Source organism: Anser brachyrhynchus (assembly GCF_964034855.1).
Source record: "Anser brachyrhynchus genome assembly, chromosome: 15".
Lineage (NCBI taxonomy): Eukaryota > Metazoa > Chordata > Aves > Anseriformes > Anatidae > Anser > Anser brachyrhynchus.
The window spans coordinates 10004674-10024194 of NC_137733.1; the positions used below are offsets into that span (position 1 = coordinate 10004674).

Genomic DNA, 19521 nt, shown 5'->3' on the forward strand with positions numbered 1-19521 from the left:
CCCCACAGCGCCCCGCGCAGGCCGGGCAGATGCGCCCCCCCCAGGCCGGGCAGCTGCCGCCTGCGCATGCGCACAACTGCCCCCGCCTGAGGCGGAGCTGTAACCGCGAGCAGTAGAGTTTTCGCTCTTGGCTTGCTAGAAAGTCGCGGCGGCGCAGGGTGTGCCGGGAAGGCAGAGTCTTCCCCTGGGGCAGCCATCTTGTTCTCCTCAGCGGGGCGCGGCAGGATGAGGCGCTTTGCGGGGGTCGCGCCGGCTCTGTCGGTGAGCGTCGGCTGAGGGGTGCGGTGTGTCGCGGCGGGGAGGTGGAGGAGGACGCCAGGGCGGTTGTCAGAGTCTTGGTGGCTGCTGAGGGCCGGCCTCGGGGCGGCGAGCCCGGCCGGGCCGTGTCGGTGGGCAGCGGGCGGGCAGCGCGGGCAGAGCTGTGGGGCTGCGCGTGAGGGGCAGGGGCAGGAGGACGGGGCCGGGGCAGAGCGAGCGAGCGGCGGAGTGGAGCGGGAGCGGGCGGCTCAAGGTCAGGCAGGCCGCGGGCCCGGCCCGGAGGGGGGCTCCAGGCAGCTCCTGCTGGGCCGGGGGCTTCTCCCGGGGCTCCCAGGGTTCGGCTTGGTGGGGAGGGGGGCGAGCGGCCTCCCGGCGGTGCGGCTGTACAGGGAACCGGCTCGGCCTGGGGCGCTTCTGCCAAGGTGATGCCCTTGGCGAGCGGAGCCTGGCGGCGGGGTGGTGCTGGAGAACGTCCCGGGGAGGCCGGAGCACGTCCTGGGGGAGCTGCCTGCTGGAAGCATCCCGAGGGGATGGCAGATAGCTTCTGTGTCAGCGTGTTTCGAAGTCAATTTTAGGCATACACTACTTGTTAATAAATAAGAAGGCTTAGAGGTTAAGATTAGATGTCTTAACGAATTTGTGATGAGGGAAGAAAGGAGTTTTTTCTGGACTCACAATATGTTAAACGGTGTCTGTGGTGAAGTAAGGGGAGTACCAGCATTGTTGTCCCTCCTGCTGACTGCAATGGTGTTCCTGTCACTCAATTTTTTACTTTGAGATGTAAGGGGATGAGGTTTTTCTCCTTTTATTTGAGAAGAGCAATAAATACACTTATTTTACAGAGAAAAAATGTGGAAGGGAATAGCATTTAAGATTTGAAATCAACATTAATGTTATTTCAGTTGCCACCTAGTGAAGGGAAGGCTTTTGTGTTCACCTGTTCAATTTGAAGGCCTACTTCTAATTATTGCTCTGCCGTTTGGGGACTTGCATCTGTGTCCTGTTTGTGCTCAGTAATCAGTGTAGATCGGTTGATGTTCTGACTCTGAGTTGAACTGCCTGTACCAAATAAAGTTATCTGTGAAGTTATCCTGCGTTTATGGGGATTATTGTAGCTATTTGTTCAGTTAATTCCTATACAGTAGTTTTACAGACTATATAGCGTCAACAGAGATTCATACTATGGGATGACAAAGGAGAAAAATCAGCTTTCCTAAGTACTATTTGTTGAACTTCCAGAGACCTTACATAAATCATTGCACAGATTTCAACAGTGACATAAAAGTGACTGGAGGACTTAAAAGGAAATCACTGGTTTAACGTGGGACTTGAAGTTGTTTATTGCATTTCAACTTTAAATTCATTTGCTTTTTCAGTATATAATGTTACACGATGAACTAATTCAGAAAATCCATTCTTTTATGCTTCATCCTCTAGAAGAGACTGTACTCACTGAAAGTAGCTCCTAAAGTTGCACCATCAGCAACTGCTGAACGAGTGAAATTATCTCCAGAGTCTGAGGATCTGGAGGTCAGTATGAATACTGGTATTTTTCTCTTTTTATTTATTTATAAGTCAGTCAAAGAAGACCTGTGACGGTATTTCCAGTGGATCAGTAAACCAAATTTTATTTTAATGCAGATCACAAAATTACCAAATGGCTTAGTAATTGCATCTCTGGAAAACTTTTCTCCAGCTTCAAGAATTGGTGTGTTCATTAAAGCGGGCAGCAGATATGAAACCACTGGTAACTTGGGAACTGCTCACTTACTTCGTCTTGCCTCTACTTTGGTAGGTGTTTATTCTCTGTTACTGTTTTTGTCGATGGATGAAATGGTGGGAGGCTTATGGCTTCAAAAAGAGGTGATATGGTAAAATGAAGTGTACGTGATCATACAGCACAGAAAACAATGTACATTGATAGTTGGTTGCTGGGCTTAAATGCAGGAAAAATGCAATTACTTCCTGGAAGGCAATGTTATTTATTTGGCTCTGTACTTTTTCATAGTGTCTTAAACTATGTACACAATTCAACTATATTAAACTCTGCATGTAGCTTGTTTAACTTAAGCTGCAGTAAAAGGTAATTCAGATGTCTGATAGAAACTCGCGTGTGTATGTAGAAAGTTTCCAAATTGTTGTTCTATGCTTTTCTCAGTTGTTATCTGGCTGTAGCTGCAGATGCTTGCACATCAGCCAGGTTGTGACAGTTACTCAGCACTAGTGACTGCTGTGAAATGTTCTCAATCTACTTCAGTTTCAGGCAGGAAAAAAATAATGTCCCAGCTGCATATTACTTCCTTCCTAACCACTGCCAGAAGTCACTTTCCCCAGACAGCTTGTAGCCTAACAGTATGTATAGGCATTCATTGTCCTGGTTGTGTTAAGGTTATTTAAGTTAAAAATCCTATTAAATGTTTGATGAAATTTGGATTATTCTCATGGAACGGGGCTGGGGAGCAACTATGTGAGCAATTACATTGGAAAATCAGAGAGGATGATAGAAATGATTGTGAGTAAGGGTGCAGTAAGTTGGCTTAACTTTTCTTACATATATAATGGCTTCTATATAAATGAAGAAACAGATACTGTTTCAAATCTGCCTGAGTGCTGAACCACCTCAGGCAAATCTGTTCTTAAAATAGCTATAATTTTAAGTATTTTCTTTCCTATTTCTTTTTTAATAGACTACTAAAGGAGCATCTTCCTTCAGGATAACTCGTGGCATTGAAGCTGTTGGGGGTAGCCTAAGGTTCGTAACCGCACATAAACCTAATCTATCTTGGTAAGATAAAAACAAGCTACATGACAAAAGGAAACTTAAAACAATAAGCATTAAAATATGTAGGTGGATAAGCTCAGTGTGGGAATGGTGCACATTGACAAGGAATGACTTTTGTACTTCTCATTTCACTAAGGTTCAAGAGCACACACATGATTTGCATTTTAAGCTTTCTGTACAAACCATAAAGCTATTATTTAATGTGCTTTCTGTCTTTTAAGTCTTCAAGATTAAACTTGCTGAGGTCTGCTGATTTTTTTTTTTATTATTTTTTCCCTTCTTTTGTGAATAGATAACACTCATACTGCAGTTTTGGGAACAATTCAAACAGTTGCTGGATTTTGTGACTTGGAGACTTTAAAGCCTAGAGAACAAAACCTAAGAGAGAAAAGAGGGATCTAGCTGTACCTGCTTTCTTGCATTGTTTCTTGGAAATTAACCAGTATGATTATTTTATGTAGAATTTGGTTAAAGTCAGATTTAGATAAACCTAAACTTTACCCTTTTTGTTAAGCAAAAAAATATGTTGAAACAAATGAAAAAGACTGTTTTCTGCCCAAAGAGAATCATTTCTAAATTACCTTGTTTGCTATTCATACACATTTTTCATGTTTGGCTCTTCAGCTTTCATGTTTGGCTTTTCATGTTTTGGCTCTTTTTTTTTTTTTTTTTTACCTTGAATTATGATGGTGTCCTATATTTGGATAGTCACATGGAACTTGTAACCTGAATATACTTGTTATTACCTGAATACCTAAGACATGAGTTTTAGGTATATCTATTTCTGCTATAGGACTGTGTGTGTATCAAAATGCTCCTATTATTGCTCCTTTAAACATTCATCTGAAACAGAGTTAAGGTTAACTTGTATTCTAGTCAATACCTTGCTGAAAGTTTCAGACAATGGGAGAATATGTGTAGAAGTCCACATTTTTGTATGCTCTCTGCTAAAATGGCTTTTGTATTTTTTCTCATTTAGCGTGTACTCAACGAGAGAGAAAATGACTTACTCTGTTGAATGCCTGCGTGACTATGTGTAGGTATCCAGATAAACTGTAAACCAAATAATTTTAATTGCTCTTTAGTAAAGCAGAGACTTACCGTTTTAAAGGGTAGGAGTTACACTAGTTTTAATGTCGTGGCAATAAATCAGTAAATTACTGCATTAATATTTACCTCCTGTTTTTCTCCTACAAGCATATGAATGCGGCAGAACTGAATTAGAATTCTCATCTGTCATACAGCAGTGCTAATAACTACTCTGGCTTTAGTGACATACTCTGTTGTTCATGTGTTCCTTATCCGTTGGTTTGAGTTGCTTTCAACTTGGAAAGAAATACATGCTACTTCTGTTGTGTTTAATCCCTTTGTAACTTTTTTCTCTAGTGATACAGTAATGGAGTACCTTCTTAATGTCACCACAGCTCCAGAGTTCAGACGATGGGAAGTAACTGATCTTCAGCCACAATTAAAAGTTGACAAAGCAGTTGCATTTCAGAATCCTCAAGTTGGTAGGTGTATTTTCTGGTCTAATGTATTGGCTTCATGGGAGTATCTTCAAAATGACAAACTTTGGAAAACTTTTGCTTAGTCACCTGGTCATTCCATTTTTCACCCTTTCCCTGTTGATAGGTATGGTCTTTCTGTTGCTATGGGACTTCTTAGCAAATCCATGATTTTTTCCAGTTCCTATATAAAGTTACTGTTTTTTACTACTCTCCATCCCAAAAGAAAAACAAACAAAAACCGATTGTATCTGCAGCTTGCTGATGAGGCCAAAAAGCATTGAGCATTTACAAGTGTTTAGTGTTTTTAAAAGGTACAAGTCTGCAGACTGTTGCTTAAGGACTTAGCTAAAACTCAATGAGTATTGGACTATTACAGTCCTGCTATTGCAGATCTTGTGGGTGAATGCCTTAGTGTGGAAGTGGACCGTACCTCAGTCACTGGTGTAACATTTAGATTCATTCATAATCTTCATTAAAAGGAGCTATTATGTTAATCATAAACTTTGTTCCTCTTAGGAGTGCTGGAAAACTTGCATGCTGCAGCTTACAAGACTGCTTTAGCAAATCCCTTATATTGTCCAGATTACAGAGTTGGAAAAATTACATCTGAGCAGGTAGGATTCTTGTGTTATAAGTCTTAGTTTCCTTTCCAAGGATATTGATACTTGACAGAGAAAATTAATTTAGCAAATGTATAGTAAGTATTTATTATCTTATTGGTGTGGTGTTAAACTAATCTGTAGCCTTGATGCTTTTAGTATTGAGTTTAGAACTCACATTCACATTTAGAAAGGTTGTTAACATCAGTGGCTTTCTGTTGATAGTAAGGCTGTCAATGAAATGTGTCTTGTATAAAAGGGTTTTGTGGCTGTCACTGGAAAGCATGTAAAATGATGTTCTATAGACAGTTCTTTTTGGAAACATTGGAGTCGGTTGCTTTAGGAAGTATAAGGTCTGAACAGTGCATGTCAGGAACTCACTTGTCATTTTTGTTCTTTATAACAAATACCCTAAAATGTGATTTTACTGTTGCAGCTTCACCATTTTGTACAGAACAATTTCACAAGTGCGAGAATGGCTCTTGTAGGAATAGGTATGTATGTTCTTTAATGGACACTGCAATTCATAAGGGAAAACTACTATAGAAATTTGAGTTCTCCGGAGAAGTAGATTGTGTACGATACATTTAAAAACACTGTTATTTAACTGCTATAGTTTTTCAGTACTATAGTTTTTCAGTAACATGACATTACTTGAAATAAACTATTGCATTGCAGGTGTAAAGCACTCTAACCTAAAGCAAGTTGCAGAGCAGTTTCTAAATATCCGAAGTGGAGCTGGTACTTCTAGTGTAAAGGCTATCTACCGAGGGGGTAAGTATATGTTTCCTGTACCTGTTCGGAATGATTTGGGGGGATTATTATAAAGGTAGTATTATTTAAAGTTACAGCTGATATAGATGTGCTAAACGTTCTGCATGGGAATTAACAGTTGAGAGGTATCTCCCACCTAGATAACCAGACAATTTTCCTTCTCCGCACCATGGAAGGTCCTGGGATAAAACAGAACCTGTATCTTCAATAAAGCTTTACCTGCATGATCCACTTTTCTGTAAAGTGGAAAAACAAGCTAGCATATGTTTTTTTCTTGGCATATTTGGGAAGATTCCCTTAAAAATTGAGAAAGGTAGAGAGTAGGTTAAGAATGTCTAGAATCAGTCGGAGACTGTTAGGAAAGATATGTTAGACTGTCTTAAGTGTTTAATAAAAGACAAAGCAAGGCTTAGCTCTTTCAGAGCAGTATCTTGTTCTAATGCCACTCACTGTTCTTTAGCTGGGGTATCAGATCACTCAGTAGACAAATGGAAAAATATCAAGTTTTGAGGTTTGAATGATATAACTTCAGTTTCTATAAAAACAGAATATTCTTATGAACAGAGGGTACACTACTTTTTCTGTGTATTTGTTATCTGGAGACTCACTGAGTTTTGTCATCTTGTAGTAGGTGTGGGTTAGGATCAGGCTCAAATAAGGTGTAGTAATGTACTTGGTTTTATGCTTGCAAGACTTTTTTTTTGAATGCAGAGGATTTTATTAAATGCTTTTTTCAAAGGAATGTATTTGCTTGTTTTAATAAGTGTTAAGAACAACCTCTTAGGGTTGTAAGTATAAAGGGGGTTTAATGATTAGGAAGCTACAGGATGACCTACAGCTTACTAACAGCTTCTTTCTGTCTTTCCTGACTGCATATGCAGTAACTCCACAACCTGACTTCTCCATCACAAAAATAACTCCTGGGTAGAAGTGTTTGCTTTCCATACCTCGGAATGCGTAGTAGTTTATAACTGAATGCTGCATTATCTTTTATTCTGTTACTGTATTTTTAGGAGAAATCAGAGAACAGAATGGTGATAGCCTTGTCCACGCTGCTGTTGTAACAGAAGGAGCTGCTGTTGGAAGTGAGGATGCAAATGCGTTCAGTGTCCTTCAGCATGTTTTGGGTGCTGGACCCCTTATCAAGAGGGGAAGCAATGTTACCAGCAAACTGTACCAGAGTATTGCTAAAGCAACTACTCAGCCATTTGATGTAAGTTCAAAAGGTTACTACACTGATGTTTTAAGCAAAATGCATGCTATCCTTTGAGAGGTTACTATTTCCAGCTAGAATCTTCATTAGTTAATTCTTGCATAAGGTAAAATATTTCAGAGAAGGCATTCCAGTGTGATCTTTCCTTTGCACAGGTGGAGTCTAGCTTCCTGAATTCCAGTATTTTGGATCCTTATAGTAACTTTCCTGTGCTCAATACTGAGTTGTTCTGATACTTGAAACAATAGATAATAATGTTTGTTTTTCAGGCTTCCGCATTTAATGTTAATTACTCTGATTCTGGGCTCTTTGGATTTTATACCATATCCCAGGCTCAAGATGCTGGGCAGGTGAGTTGCCGATTAGAATTGAAGTATTAACAACCTAACTGTCAAAATAGTGCTTTGGCTTGAGGCAGAGACTAATTCTTCTTATATACAATTGATCTGGCTTTTTGTATAAGAATGCTGCATGTTCAGTTATGACATCTCTGCAGGCTGGCAATGAGACTTCTGAAAAGTACAAATGTGTAACATGAACTAGAGCTAGTAAAGTACCATGGATTGCTGATTGTAGGACTTCACATTTTTAAACCTAAGTAGATTGTGATGAGCATGCCGGCTCTTTAAGCTGACAGAACTAAATACTCTGAAAAATGGTGAGGCCATATAAATTAACATGGTGTTGCAATTCAGATCCACACAGCTTTTTTTAATCATGTTTTGGCCTTTATGGGTGTTTTTAGTTTTGTTCTAAAGCTGTTCAGCATTGAGGCTGAGCTAACAATCCTACTACTATCAACTGCTTTCCCCTGAAGTCTTTCTGAATGTCAGATAATAGAAATAACATGTTTAAATTTAATGCTGGAAGAAGTCCTACGTGATTTAATTTTTCTCAGGTCATTAAAGCTGCTTTGAACCAGATGAAGGCAATTGCTCAAGGCAGTGTCACAGATGAAGATGTCACAAAGGCAAAGTGAGTAAAGAACCATCTCGTGATGGAGAGGTTTCTTAACGTGCATTCACTTGTCAAGCACTTGGGCTATTCTGTACAGCAGAGCTTGTATAGTGCTGTAACTATTTCTATTACGAAGTGCTTACTTTTCTGTGTTAAAATTGAAGCACTACCAATAGACTTTATTTTCCCTGAAGCTACACCAATTCTCTGCTAGCAGTATTTCCTCATAAAAACTTGTTAAATAAATGTTAATGTTTTCAACTAACTGTTTTGATATAAGAAATTTGCAAGCATCAACAGATGATGTTGTTTTAATCATACTCTCTTTTACTAAGGCGCTTAAATTAGAATTCTAAAATGCATTGTTTAGGTAATTCCCTATACGGTGACACTGCAGTAATTCCTAAAACAGTCATATTAAGCAACTATGCCCTTCTGAGTCTTCTAAGAATAGCAGTAATGAGGGTTTGCAAATGTAAAGCACTGAATTAGTGATATTACATCCAAGTGCTCTAAATATATTTTTCCCTTAGGAACATTTGAGGTGTGGAAAATTGCCGTCAGAGGTGCAATAATAGCAGAGTTTTAGAGTTCCTGATTTACAGAGGGCTATGCACATTTAGTGAGGTGGTGTTTAATGCTACTCAGAGTTTAAACTGCACTGAGCCTCTAAAGCTGTAATTGGGCAATACAATATGGTACAGATTCACACAAGTAGAAAAATGAAAATGCTGTCTGCTGTGTATATGAAATGCGTATAGGGCTCCATGTAAATCTTGATTACAGAATACATAAGCTAGACATGACTGGTTGTTCCACTGTCACTTGTATTTAAATGGTACATTCTGTACCTTTATGTTTGGCATTACTAGTTGTGTGGATGTCTGCTAAGAAGCTGCCTAGTGTTAGGGAGTTGCACACACTGGTATGGTGGTATTTATTTAGTTACTTATTTTTTAACTTCTGTAACTGCTTCACATATTTTCTGTGTTTTACACTTGTTTTATATGAGTGACAAAAAATACTCAAGGTCAGTGATGTTTGTAGAGTATTGCAATTCAGTCAAAAATAGCAAGGCACCTAATCCTATTCTATTGAAATAAACTATTTTCTGCCACTTTAACTTTTTTTCATTAAGATTTTCTTGAGTAGCAGTAAGACTGTCTATACCAAGAAAAAAAAAATTACAGTATAAATCTGGTGTCTTTTCACAGAAAATTGAACTATTCTACAAGGAACATTTACAATCACTGCTGCTTTACCAGAAAATTGCTCTACACACATCAGTTCTTGATAAGATGCAGGCATCAATTTCAAACCTAATTTTTTAACTTAATAGGTTATTTTGTCTAATTTGTGAAGTACTTGTATTAGTTACTTCAAACAGAAACAAATTTTGAGCTAGAGATCTCCTGATTGTGTGGGGTGGCTGATCATTCCAAGGCAGGTGGTATTCCATTACCCTGTTGATTTCATGCTTTGACTATTTGTGGTACCTCTTTACTAACCATAGAAACCTTCCATGCTTGAAAGGGAAAATCTTTCAAAATCTTGAAAAGGTCAAGTGCTAAAAACTCTGCGCTAAAAACTCATTGCACTTGCAAGGGTGGTAATAACAGGACCTATGTGCTCACTTTGTTAATGCTTCGTTTGATGGCAGAAATCAGCTGAAAGCTACCTATTTGATGTCAGTGGAATCTGCAGAAGGTTTGCTGAATGAAATTGGCTCCGAGTCATTGGTTTCTGGCACACACACATCACCATCTGTTGTTGCTGAAAAAATTGACTCTGTATCCACTGCTGATGTTGTGAATGTAAGTATGTGTCAGCAGGTACAGGTGTTCCTTAATCACTATGTAAGTTTTTAATACAAAAGTGGTGCTCGTTTGTTTAAAAAACACACATCTTTTCTTTTAAGCAGTTAGCTTACAAATACCAGTTGTCTATCTTTTGAGGCCTTTATTAACAGAAAGTCTTTTAAATTGAATTAAAGAGCAATGTATTTATTTATATAAGGCCAATGTAGCTGAGAGTACCAAACTGCCAACCAGTATTAAAGGAAAACTTGCTGAGTTTCAGTATGGGCACTTCTGTGTTAAGACTTGTAGGAATCGTGAGCCTAGAATACTTGGTGCGCTTAATAAAACAACTAGGCTTTCAGTGATAAGCTGATATAGCAGCAAGGTAATTCAGAATAGCAATGCAGTTTATACTTGAAGCAAACTCCATCCAAAAATCCATCAGAGAGAAATTCTAAGACAGAAAACTTATTTTTCCAGTCATCACTTACTTGTGTTGCAGTGGTAACTAGCAATAGCTTTAGTAATAACGACAGATCCACTGTATCTTGTGGTGGTATAATTAGAATTCTGGGAATATCCACTTTCAAAGAGTTTATGCCTTTTATAGCTAGCTGTCATTCTGCCATTCCTATTTAAAGTAATGAGGAGCTGAATTAGGAGCAAGTAAGCTTAGACAGCCAAAGGAAAATTGTTGACTTGGTGACCTACTATAGTAGGTCGTAGAGTCGTTTTTATTTTTTTAAATTACTTAAAACTGAGGCTATGAGTGGCAAGATAAACTCTGTTGTAGTGAATATATCCTTACATCAATTTTTCTGGTGTGTTTCCAGGCTGCAAAGAAGTTTGTCAGTGGGAAGAAATCAATGGCAGCTAGTGGTGATTTGGGAAATACTCCTTTTCTGGATGAATTGTAAAAACAAAGCTGGGATACCGTTTCATGATGGACCTGAACTATAAATCACCTGTGTTCTAAAGAAATTACTACATTGTTATTTATGAATTCAGTTCTTTCAGGAAATTAACCTGGTGTAATTGTGGGCTTGCACTCATTAAATAAAGTGCTGAGTTCATACACTTTGTGTTGATTTTTTTCACTGAAGGTGGTATCTATAATGCTGGTAAGTCTGGCCTTGTATGTTGAAGATAAAACTGCTGTGAGAAAATAAGGTAACTTTTAGTTGATATAAAAAATATGTATGTCAAAAATGATCCTTGTGATCGAGACAAACCTTGTAATCATTACTGGTTGTCTATGTATTCTTGTATAGGAACAGGAAAAGCTCTTGATAAACTTTGTATCTGCACCATCCTTGTGTTGCATAAATGAAGAAACTTACTTTCAAAAATAACTATATTATAGCTTCTTAGAGCTTGCAACTCCTATTCATCTGGGACTAGTAGAGGTAGAAGTGTTTCCATAGCATCTTGTCCACAACTAGCATTGATAGAGGCCTTTGAGAGGTGGGAGGGCACTGCTAAAACAGATTTGTATAGCTATCATGTAATTTTAAATATGCTAGGACTTCTGTGTTTTCGGAAGTCTAGGCATGTATTAAAAAAAAATCAACTTTTGAAGAAGTCAAAGTTTTGAATTATTACAAAGCAAAGGCAAATTCCTTCAGACAGGTTGTGTCTTATACTGAAGAGTGGGAAGAAGAGGAACTGGTCTCACTGTTTTCCACAGTCCGGTATGAAGGAGGTCCAACACCACTAGCATCAAACTCAGAATTGCACAGTGCGTCAACATCATTATGAAGAACAATGTCACACCCACTGTCTCTCCCTTCTGTAAGTGTCTGGATTGTATCAGATACATACCAAATCTTGTATATTGATGGTAATTCATGAGTAAACTCAGAACAGGATGACTGGGAAGATGTATACTGAAAAGTTTCCGAGTCTGTATCATCATCACTACTGGTCCCCGTGTCTTCGTCCTCAGTGTCTTCACTTGTGCTGAAAGGATACAGTGTGGAATTACTCAGATGTGATAATTCCCTTAGTCATTTAGTTACCTTGCCTAATCACGGAGTCTTTTTTTTTTTTGCAAATACTTGTTCTAAAGACAAGTTCATTGGTTCTGTAGATGCTCTAATACCAAAGTAATGCTATTGTCCATTGCCCTTTGCGCATTGTTTCCTTTGGACTCTAGTGGCTAAGCTGTTCTTTGGTCAAAAGAAAAGCAAGCTACTGTTTTTCTGCTCCTTTGGAATAGTAAATACTTTGATTTATTTAAACATAAGCCTAGAGGTTTAATCTTTTAGAAAGCCTTTTGATGCGTGAGCTTCCTCTCTGTCTCATTGTTAGGCTGTTCCAGTCTAATTATCTGTTTTTCATAATTAGGTTCCTTCCCTTAGCTCTGAGGTTTTCTATTATAACTTTGTGCCTCAGGAAAACTTGTAACTGCCATGTATCCCATCTAGATTAATTACACTTGCTATATGAACCACCTTTAGGATTGCGAGCAATACAGTTTTAAAAGCTGCTGTATTTATGTAGTGGTTCTCCCAAGATATGTGCTTTTCCCCTCACGGTGAATTTAAAATGTTATTCGCCACTGTCAGTAGTTTGAGTTATTAAGAAACAGTTTAGCTTTTAACATGGTTCTAGCAAGACCTCCATCTTGAGATCATTGATTACTTGTAAGTGTCTACATCCTTGGCTATTACAAATTAATATGGCCTCATGGACTTCAGGGGAATTATTGGAAACCAGAATTTTTATGGTTTCTGTGGAGAAAGGGGAATGTCTAAAATAATATTTATCCTGACCCTGTCTTGAATGAAACTAGAAAAGTAAACATCTCTGATATTTCAAATTACAATTCGCCATGAGAAAAAGTAAAAATCTTTACAGACCCCTGAAATGAAAAAACTAACACTCTTTCTTGCTAGACTAATAAGCAAGGTATGAAATTCTAGTTATGTACAACACTTATTTCTTACTCTGCTGTCATCACAGGAAGCTTTACTTCAGGAATTAATTCAACTGCGCTCTGCCAGTGTTGAGGTACTTCAATAAAATCTCTGTAAACCCTGATTTGTAGAGTAGTCCCTACAGGAATATTGAGCAGGAGTTTCCCAAGCTCTTGCAGAGTACATCCTAAAACGTCAGCATGTCCAATCTTTATTAGAACATCACCTGCCAAGGAAAAAAATTGACAGCAATCAGTTTTAAAGACTTTCTCAAGTTTATGTCCATATTACAAAATAGGTAGTCTTAATTGCTATATTTTTGCTTTTTTTTTTAATGCATGTTTAGCAGCTCTTCAACTGGATGCAACTTTACTTTTGCTTTCTTTTTTAATGAAAGAGAAGTTCTTTAACAGCTCTGTCAAGAACTAACTTTTTTACAACACTAAGGAAAGCTGCAGTTGACTTACATGCTTCGGGATGTTTCTGAGTCAATGTACCGTACTTTAGATTACCTATTCAGTGTTACCTTGCATTTCTGTGGGGTTTTATTAGGGAAGACAAAGGTACCATGGTGAATTCTCTGATTAGTAACGTTACCTGTTGTGAAGAGGAGCAGTTATTAATAAACGTGTATTGAACTGCAACAGAACAGCATAGGGAATTTAAATAAGCAGTACAGCTGTCTGCTGCCATAATAAGCAGATCAAGGAGCTTCACTCCCTTTGCTCTATTTTCTTAACTCTTTTTGGGTTACAAATGCCTGTATTTGAACCATATTTTCATTCACTTTTTCCATTAACTGCTACTCCTACTCCATTATCATCACACTTTCTCTCCACTCTAGCTTGATGCAAGGTACTGGTTCTGCTAGGGCACAAACATGAAATTCTGGAACAAGTACCAAGATAGCAGGTACTAAAAAAGCAACAGAAAAACCTTTTACCAACAGTTGTAAGTTCTCAGCCTCACTTAATCAGAAAGGTAAATCATGCGAGTTGCATGTTTCAAAATACATAGTCAGAAATGTCCTTATATTTTAAAATATCTCCGAGAAACTACTGGTGTTTAACGGATTATTTCAGAATTCTGATTTTCTGCACATACTATGCTGATAACACTGCTGTGGCAAGTCAAAGCTATCTTTGAATTGCAGACATGATAGTTTTGCCTCCACTTCAGCATCTATACACTGATAGTCTGATACACTACCCAGCTTTTCAGTTCACCTATCCGTTTTGTGCTAAATATCCTTCAGTGGCCCCTAAAGATTTGTGTTGGGATAACCTCTTGCAGCGTGAAGGTATTTTGAGGAAGGCACATTTCAGGTTTAAAACATTTAGAAAGGGGAACATCTCCGTGGGTTGTCAGAGCATGGAGATTAGTCCATTACCACTTTCTAACAAGTTTGTAAAATGAAGAGAAATAAAAAGCAAACAATAAGGCAAATTAGTTTCGAGCCCTCAGGAAGTTTTGCATTATTTGTAGAATGAAATTATTTGAACAACAATGCACTGAACAAAGAAAGAAATTATTGAAGTTTCATTGCTATATAATGGTAATAGACAAACTATTCTTGAACAAACCTGCTGATGAATCGGAAATCTGTTTTATCTGTAGAATAATATAAAGATTTAAACCTTGATCTGATTATGAAATCGTCGTCCGTATCAGCTATTTTAAGATCACAGGTATTCCATTACAGTGGAATGTTGGCACTGAGCTTTATACAGTTTGTGCTAGTTTCTTTGCTCTGTGGTTTTTAAATTGAGTCTCTTCTGATGTGTGTAAGTGTAAATAAATCAGAGACAGGCCTAAAACATAAATGCAGAATGGCAATATTTTTAACGCTATTAAATTTGAATATTACTGGTTGTGTTTTTTTTGTCGTTGTTGTTTTGTTTTGTTTTGTTTTACCTGGTTTCAGCTTTCCATCTTTAGCTGCAGAGCTTTTCTCAACCAGGCATATTATCTGGAGATATGGTCCATTCTGTATGATTATAAGACCCAATCCTTGTTTGCCAGTCCTAATATTTGCCTTTAATACTGTAGTCCGTCTGTGCTGAGTAATGCTTTCCAGTGCTGGTAATTGTCCTTTGAAAAGCCAGGGGAAAAATTGAATAAACTGTGATACCGTTATTCAATAAAATGTTTAAGGAGACATTTAGCAGAGGCTGCACCCATTCTTGATTGTCTAAACAGTTAAGTCCCTCATCCTTAACTGCTTCTCTTAGAAGCATTGCCTGCTGAGTAGCTGACAAAAAGCTATAATAACAACACTCAAAAAAGTCAGTTTACTCCATAAACTAGCTCTCTGCAAATAAATATCTTGAAAGTATTTTTTATTTAGAAACTTATTTCTTAAAAGTCACACATTTTTACCAAGAAAAAAAATCCAATACTTCTCTTAAATATTCATGACAAAGGCTGATATATTCAGGGAAAGTAGAGAACAGGGTACAGAATCACAGAGCAGAGGAGCTGTCAGCTGTTAAGAAGTTCAAGAAAGGATTGACTTCCTACCAAAAATGGAATTTTTCATATCAATATTTACGGAGGAGATTGATTTATGAATTTCCAGCAGATTGGTTTCACACCCTACTGCTGACATGAGAGAAGCAACTGCAATTGCCATACTTAGCACCTGCAGAAATAAAATACTCTTGAGCATCCACTATCCGTTAAAATGCATAATACATGTAATACAATATAAACGACATTATCCTAGCATCTCCACCAAGAAATATAATAGGGTAATAAACTACATTCTCCATCTCTCAAGCCTATTCTCCTCATCAATAACCAGGAGAAGTTAAGACTGACACACAAATGCTTGAGATTCCTAAAATAAGCCATCTTCTGTTAAAAATGAGTTATAAAATGCTCTGTTTTAAGTAATCTCTAAATATTACTTCTAACGGTAATAACTTGAACTGCTTGAGATGTCTGTCTCCAGCTGTCTGAAATCACTTAATGAAAATTCACACTATTTTTCCCTTTTGTAAAATATGGAACCTTCGTCACCTTTCCAATGTCTTCTGTAAATCTTTGGATCAGGCTCTAATTGACAGCACAGAATATAAGAAATTAGGATTAAAAGTATAGTAATGTGAACATGTGATTTGTCAGTTTGGCTGCTGAAATGAAAAACAGAGAAGGAAGCAGAAACAGTTTGAATTTTCTTTTCCTTCCCCATGACAAATGCGGGATTTTTGTTGTTGATGAGTAGAGTACTACATCTGATTTGAATGAAGTATTTAATTTTCAGGGCTGTTTAAGAAAAGCAAAGGAAGACTGACACTGGAACACAGTCTCAGAATTCTGAGACGTCAGATGTCTGGCCTGCTACTCTTTCACCAGCTCAGGAATTTATGCAAAGTGGTGCAGTATTAATGGAAGGGATTTAAGCCTTTCCCAGGGTGTTCTTGCTCTTTTCGATACATGTGTTTCAATCTCCTTCAGCCAGAAGGGGGAACTGAATGCTCATTTCCTACTTCCAGGATGAGTACTTAACTCCAAGGCCAATAAAGGTAAACAAATGATATTGAGATGCAGGGCTGCTTTATATCATTTTCTATCCACAACTTTTCAGCAAATTCTATTAAAATTCTTGAACAGTTGTAGGTCTGCAAAGGATCACCACTGGGGAAAAAAAATGCTATTAACAAATCCAGATAACTCTAATTTGAAGCCAGAATCCTGATTTTAAGTTTATTTTCATTTAAGTTGTCTTGCTGGGCATAATAGTTTTAAAGCCATAAAAGCTGTGACTAATTCAAAGCCCACAAAACATTTAAAGACAATGCTGTGATTTCACTTTCAGACTTTTTTCCTTTAACCATACATGGTATCAGTCTATTTAGTCTCTAAGGAAATTATCTTGATTTACTCATTGTTCTGTCACAGAATTTACATTACAGTTCCCCTAACACTGTACTGATTTTCTTCAAGGTCACCCTTAAATTCTGCGGTTTCTGCAGGTAGTAGCACAGGATCTTATCCAGTCCCCTTCTGCTGAAGAGCTTTCATTTCCTTTTGTCATTTGCCTATGATTCCACTCCAAATACTCAACCTCAAGAGCAGGAATATCTCGATACTATGAAAATGTGGGGCAATGGGACTCTGTGAAGGAGATACACTGATAGAAGGATTTCAGAGGCTTCAGACTACTGAAATATAGGACTGGAAGAACAGTATCAGGACAGGAGTGAGGAGATGGAAATGAAGAGGAAAAAGAAACAGAGAGAGATTGAAACATCCTTAGTTTCATCCCCACCTGTAGCCCAAGACTGGTTATGTTCCATTGAATCCAGGCAAAGAGATGTTTCTATGCAGTCAAAATCACTGGGCAGGTGGGTCTTTGGTGAGCCTCTTGGAAATGCACTATGCCTCCATGATGACCTGTAGAGGAAGAGTGTACTGGCAGACAAGGAGGCCACCTGAACCCCTACTAACTGCTCAGAATGCTGGGGCAGGCAGATTCTGAGCCCCCCGCACCGGGTGAGCAGGAGTCTGCTGGTCAGAGATGCAGGCACAGGGACATGTGGTGTGAGCCAAAGATGTGGCTGCGCCCAGGGGACTGCTGCAGTCTGGAGGAGTTACTCAATTTAGGTTGCCTGTCTGTCAGTATCTCAGCCCTGCACGGGGCCTCAAGACTTTCCAGAGAATCTGTGTACTTCACACAGCATCCTTTGGCATGTGTTTGCCTCTGAATAAACCTGAGAAAAATTAAATAACTGACCACAGAGTCTGCAGGGTATGAAGACTGTATTCTGTCACTATTTCTGACTTCAGATTTGTCTGTGTGTCAGAAGCCAGTTAAATAAATCTTCCTTTTCTGTGTCCTCTCTACCCCCCCTTCCTTTACTCCCTTTGCCGTGAAGCTGAGTTATTTAATGATAAACTAATTTTGAGGCAGACTTTTACATAATGCTTGCACTGAAACTATTTAAACACCGCTTAAAGCTGGTTTAACTAAAGGATAGTTACAGATGATTCTTGGAAATAACTTCTTTTCAAGACTGCTGGATTCCCATTGTTAGTGCAATATGATTTTAAAATATTTTTAATAAAATCTCAATTCTACCACTTCTGCCACACACCAATTGTTCCCTGTTAGAAGGAAACAATTTCAGCTGTTTTTCATCAAAAGCCCTATTATGTTCTCCACCCTTATGAAAATCTCTCAAGGCTAGCAGAATAAATACAACTCTTGTCCTCAAAATAGTAAGGCTCTCCGATTGCTGTTGAACACTTTAAGTTCACTTTCCTAATATCTCCTTTTTGTTGGTACAGTGTGCCATCTGCATTAAAGACAAACAAAAACAAACTGCATGGTCGCCTGCTTGGCATCTGGGTCAGTTCGGATTGGCTTTCAGATACGTCCAGCTCCACTCCTCTGTACGAACAGGTGGGTGTTTGCTGTTGGTAGGAGAAAACATGAATGCAATCGGGTATTTTATAAGCACCTGTAGGTTTGCGGTGTGCTGGATGAAAGCCAATTAGTTCACATCGCCATGCCAGAGTCAGAATACCGATGGGGTGGTTGCTGTGACCGAAACTGGGCTGCCTTCCCTCGTTTGGAGCATTTTTAACTGCCTCCAAGCATTTCCCTCTCCCTCCAGTATGGGTTAACCCACAGAAATGCCTGTCATGAAAAACTGAGGTATTCGGGTGAGTTCTGGACAAGATGAGTTAGTTCTTTTTTCCAACACAGTACAGGGACAGCAATTTCAGCTCGGGGCAGGAAGAAGAACGGGTTGAAAGGTGAAAAATACCCTGGGGAGGGACTGGGAAGGGTCAGGGGTGATTTGGGCGCCTCAGAGGGGCCGAGACACAGCCCCCTCAGGTACCGCCACCCCTCAGCGGGGACGCGCCTCAGGCAGCAACCCGGGGCAAGCCACGCCCTCTCCCCGAGGCCACGCCCCCTCCGGTCGCCGCTCCCGGTACGGCCGCGGTAGGTCCCGCCCCCTCTTGAAGGCCTCCCTCCCCGGTGAGCCCCGCCCGGCCCGGCGCGGCCCGAGGGCGGCGGGTTTCCCTTCCGGAGCAGCCGCCCGCTCCCCCCCCGCCCGCCGGGTTCGTTTCCGGCTCGGCCCGGGGGCCCCGTTCGTGGCGCCGCCGCCGCCGCCGCGGGGAGCGCGGGGCCCATGGAGCCGCGGCTGTGAGGCGCCCCCGGCCCGGGCCCGCTGCGGGGGGAGCCGGGCGGAGGCAGCCGGGCGGAGGCAGCCGGGCGGAGGCGGGAGCCGCCGGAGATGGACAAACTGACCATCATCTCAGGATGCCTCTTCCTGGCCGCCGACATCTTCGCCATCGCCAGCCTGGCCAACCCCGACTGGATCAACACCGGGGAGTCCGCGGGTGAGGGGGCGGCGGGGCCCGAGCGGCCCGGGGCTGGGGGCTGGGGGCTGCCGGTGCCCGGTCCTCTGGGAGCGGCGGGTCGGGTCCTGCCGCTCTGCCTGGTGCGGGGAGGCGCAAACCCTGCGCCCCTCTCTTGTGTGTGCGCAGGACGTGCTCTGCAGGCTGGCTTTTGCCAGCTTCTGAGCCTAGAGCCCGCCTGGCTTTAGTTTGGAGCCTGGCGTTGTGTTCCCTGAAGAGCGAGGTTCTTTGCTCGTCTTTTTCCTAGTGTCTGTGAGCGGTTCAGCCCGCCGGTGGGACACGCGTGGTGCCAGGCGACAGGCAGAGTGACAGGAGGGGAGAGGCTCCTTCACGTCCTGCCC

General features: G+C 40.2%; 3 protein-coding genes across 4 annotated transcripts in view; 2 read left to right on the top strand and 1 right to left on the bottom strand.

Moving 5' to 3' along the window:
• Positions 1–70: 70 nt before the first annotated feature.
• On the top strand, positions 71–10965 carry UQCRC2 (ubiquinol-cytochrome c reductase core protein 2). The gene is made up of 14 exons (XM_080556647.1): positions 71–261; positions 1696–1788; positions 1900–2049; positions 2946–3010; positions 4020–4076; positions 4427–4551; positions 5065–5162; positions 5584–5641; positions 5826–5921; positions 6935–7134; positions 7404–7484; positions 8033–8109; positions 9752–9905; positions 10724–10965. The coding sequence occupies exons 1-14, from the start codon at positions 226–228 to the stop codon at positions 10805–10807; spliced, it is 1374 nt and encodes a 457-aa protein (XP_080412773.1). The 5' UTR covers positions 71–225; the 3' UTR covers positions 10808–10965.
• Positions 10966–11105: 140 nt separating this feature from the next.
• PDZD9 (PDZ domain containing 9) lies at positions 11106–19421 on the bottom strand. 2 transcript variants are annotated; one of them, XM_080556662.1, is made up of 5 exons: positions 19071–19421; positions 17082–17206; positions 14723–14899; positions 12839–13034; positions 11106–11849 (listed from the first exon to the last, which is right to left on the bottom strand). In XM_080556662.1, the coding sequence occupies exons 2-5, from the start codon at positions 17107–17109 to the stop codon at positions 11528–11530; spliced, it is 723 nt and encodes a 240-aa protein (XP_080412788.1). In that variant the 5' UTR covers positions 17110–17206; positions 19071–19421; the 3' UTR covers positions 11106–11527. The 2 variants fall into 2 exon arrangements, with proteins under 2 accessions (XP_080412788.1, XP_080412789.1); XM_080556663.1 differs by lacking the exon at positions 19071–19421 and adding an exon at positions 18274–18470.
• MOSMO (modulator of smoothened) overlaps positions 18564–19521 on the top strand; it is a 30307-nt gene continuing 29349 nt past the window's right edge. The window contains exon 1 of the mRNA XM_080556673.1: positions 18564–19162. Within this exon, the coding sequence (XP_080412799.1) occupies positions 19057–19162 (106 nt within the window). The 5' untranslated portion in view covers positions 18564–19056. The remainder of the gene's footprint in view (positions 19163–19521) is intronic.

Coding starts and splice junctions, on each gene's coding strand:
- UQCRC2 (XM_080556647.1), top strand. CDS start 226: ATGAGGCGCTTTGCGGGGGTCGCGCCGGCTCTGTCG. Junction 1,789..1,899: donor CAGAGTCTGAGGATCTGGAG/GTCAGTATGAAT, acceptor ATTTTAATGCAG/ATCACAAAATTACCAAATGG. Junction 5,642..5,825: donor AATGGCTCTTGTAGGAATAG/GTATGTATGTTC, acceptor ATTGCATTGCAG/GTGTAAAGCACTCTAACCTA.
- PDZD9 (XM_080556662.1), bottom strand. CDS start 17,109: ATGGAACATAACCAGTCTTGGGCTACAG. Junction 13,035..14,722: donor AGATGGAAAGCTGAAACCAG/GTAAAACAAAAC, acceptor TTTCCTTGGCAG/GTGATGTTCTAATAAAGATT. Junction 11,850..12,838: donor CTTCCTGTGATGACAGCAGA/GTAAGAAATAAG, acceptor GTATCCTTTCAG/CACAAGTGAAGACACTGAGG.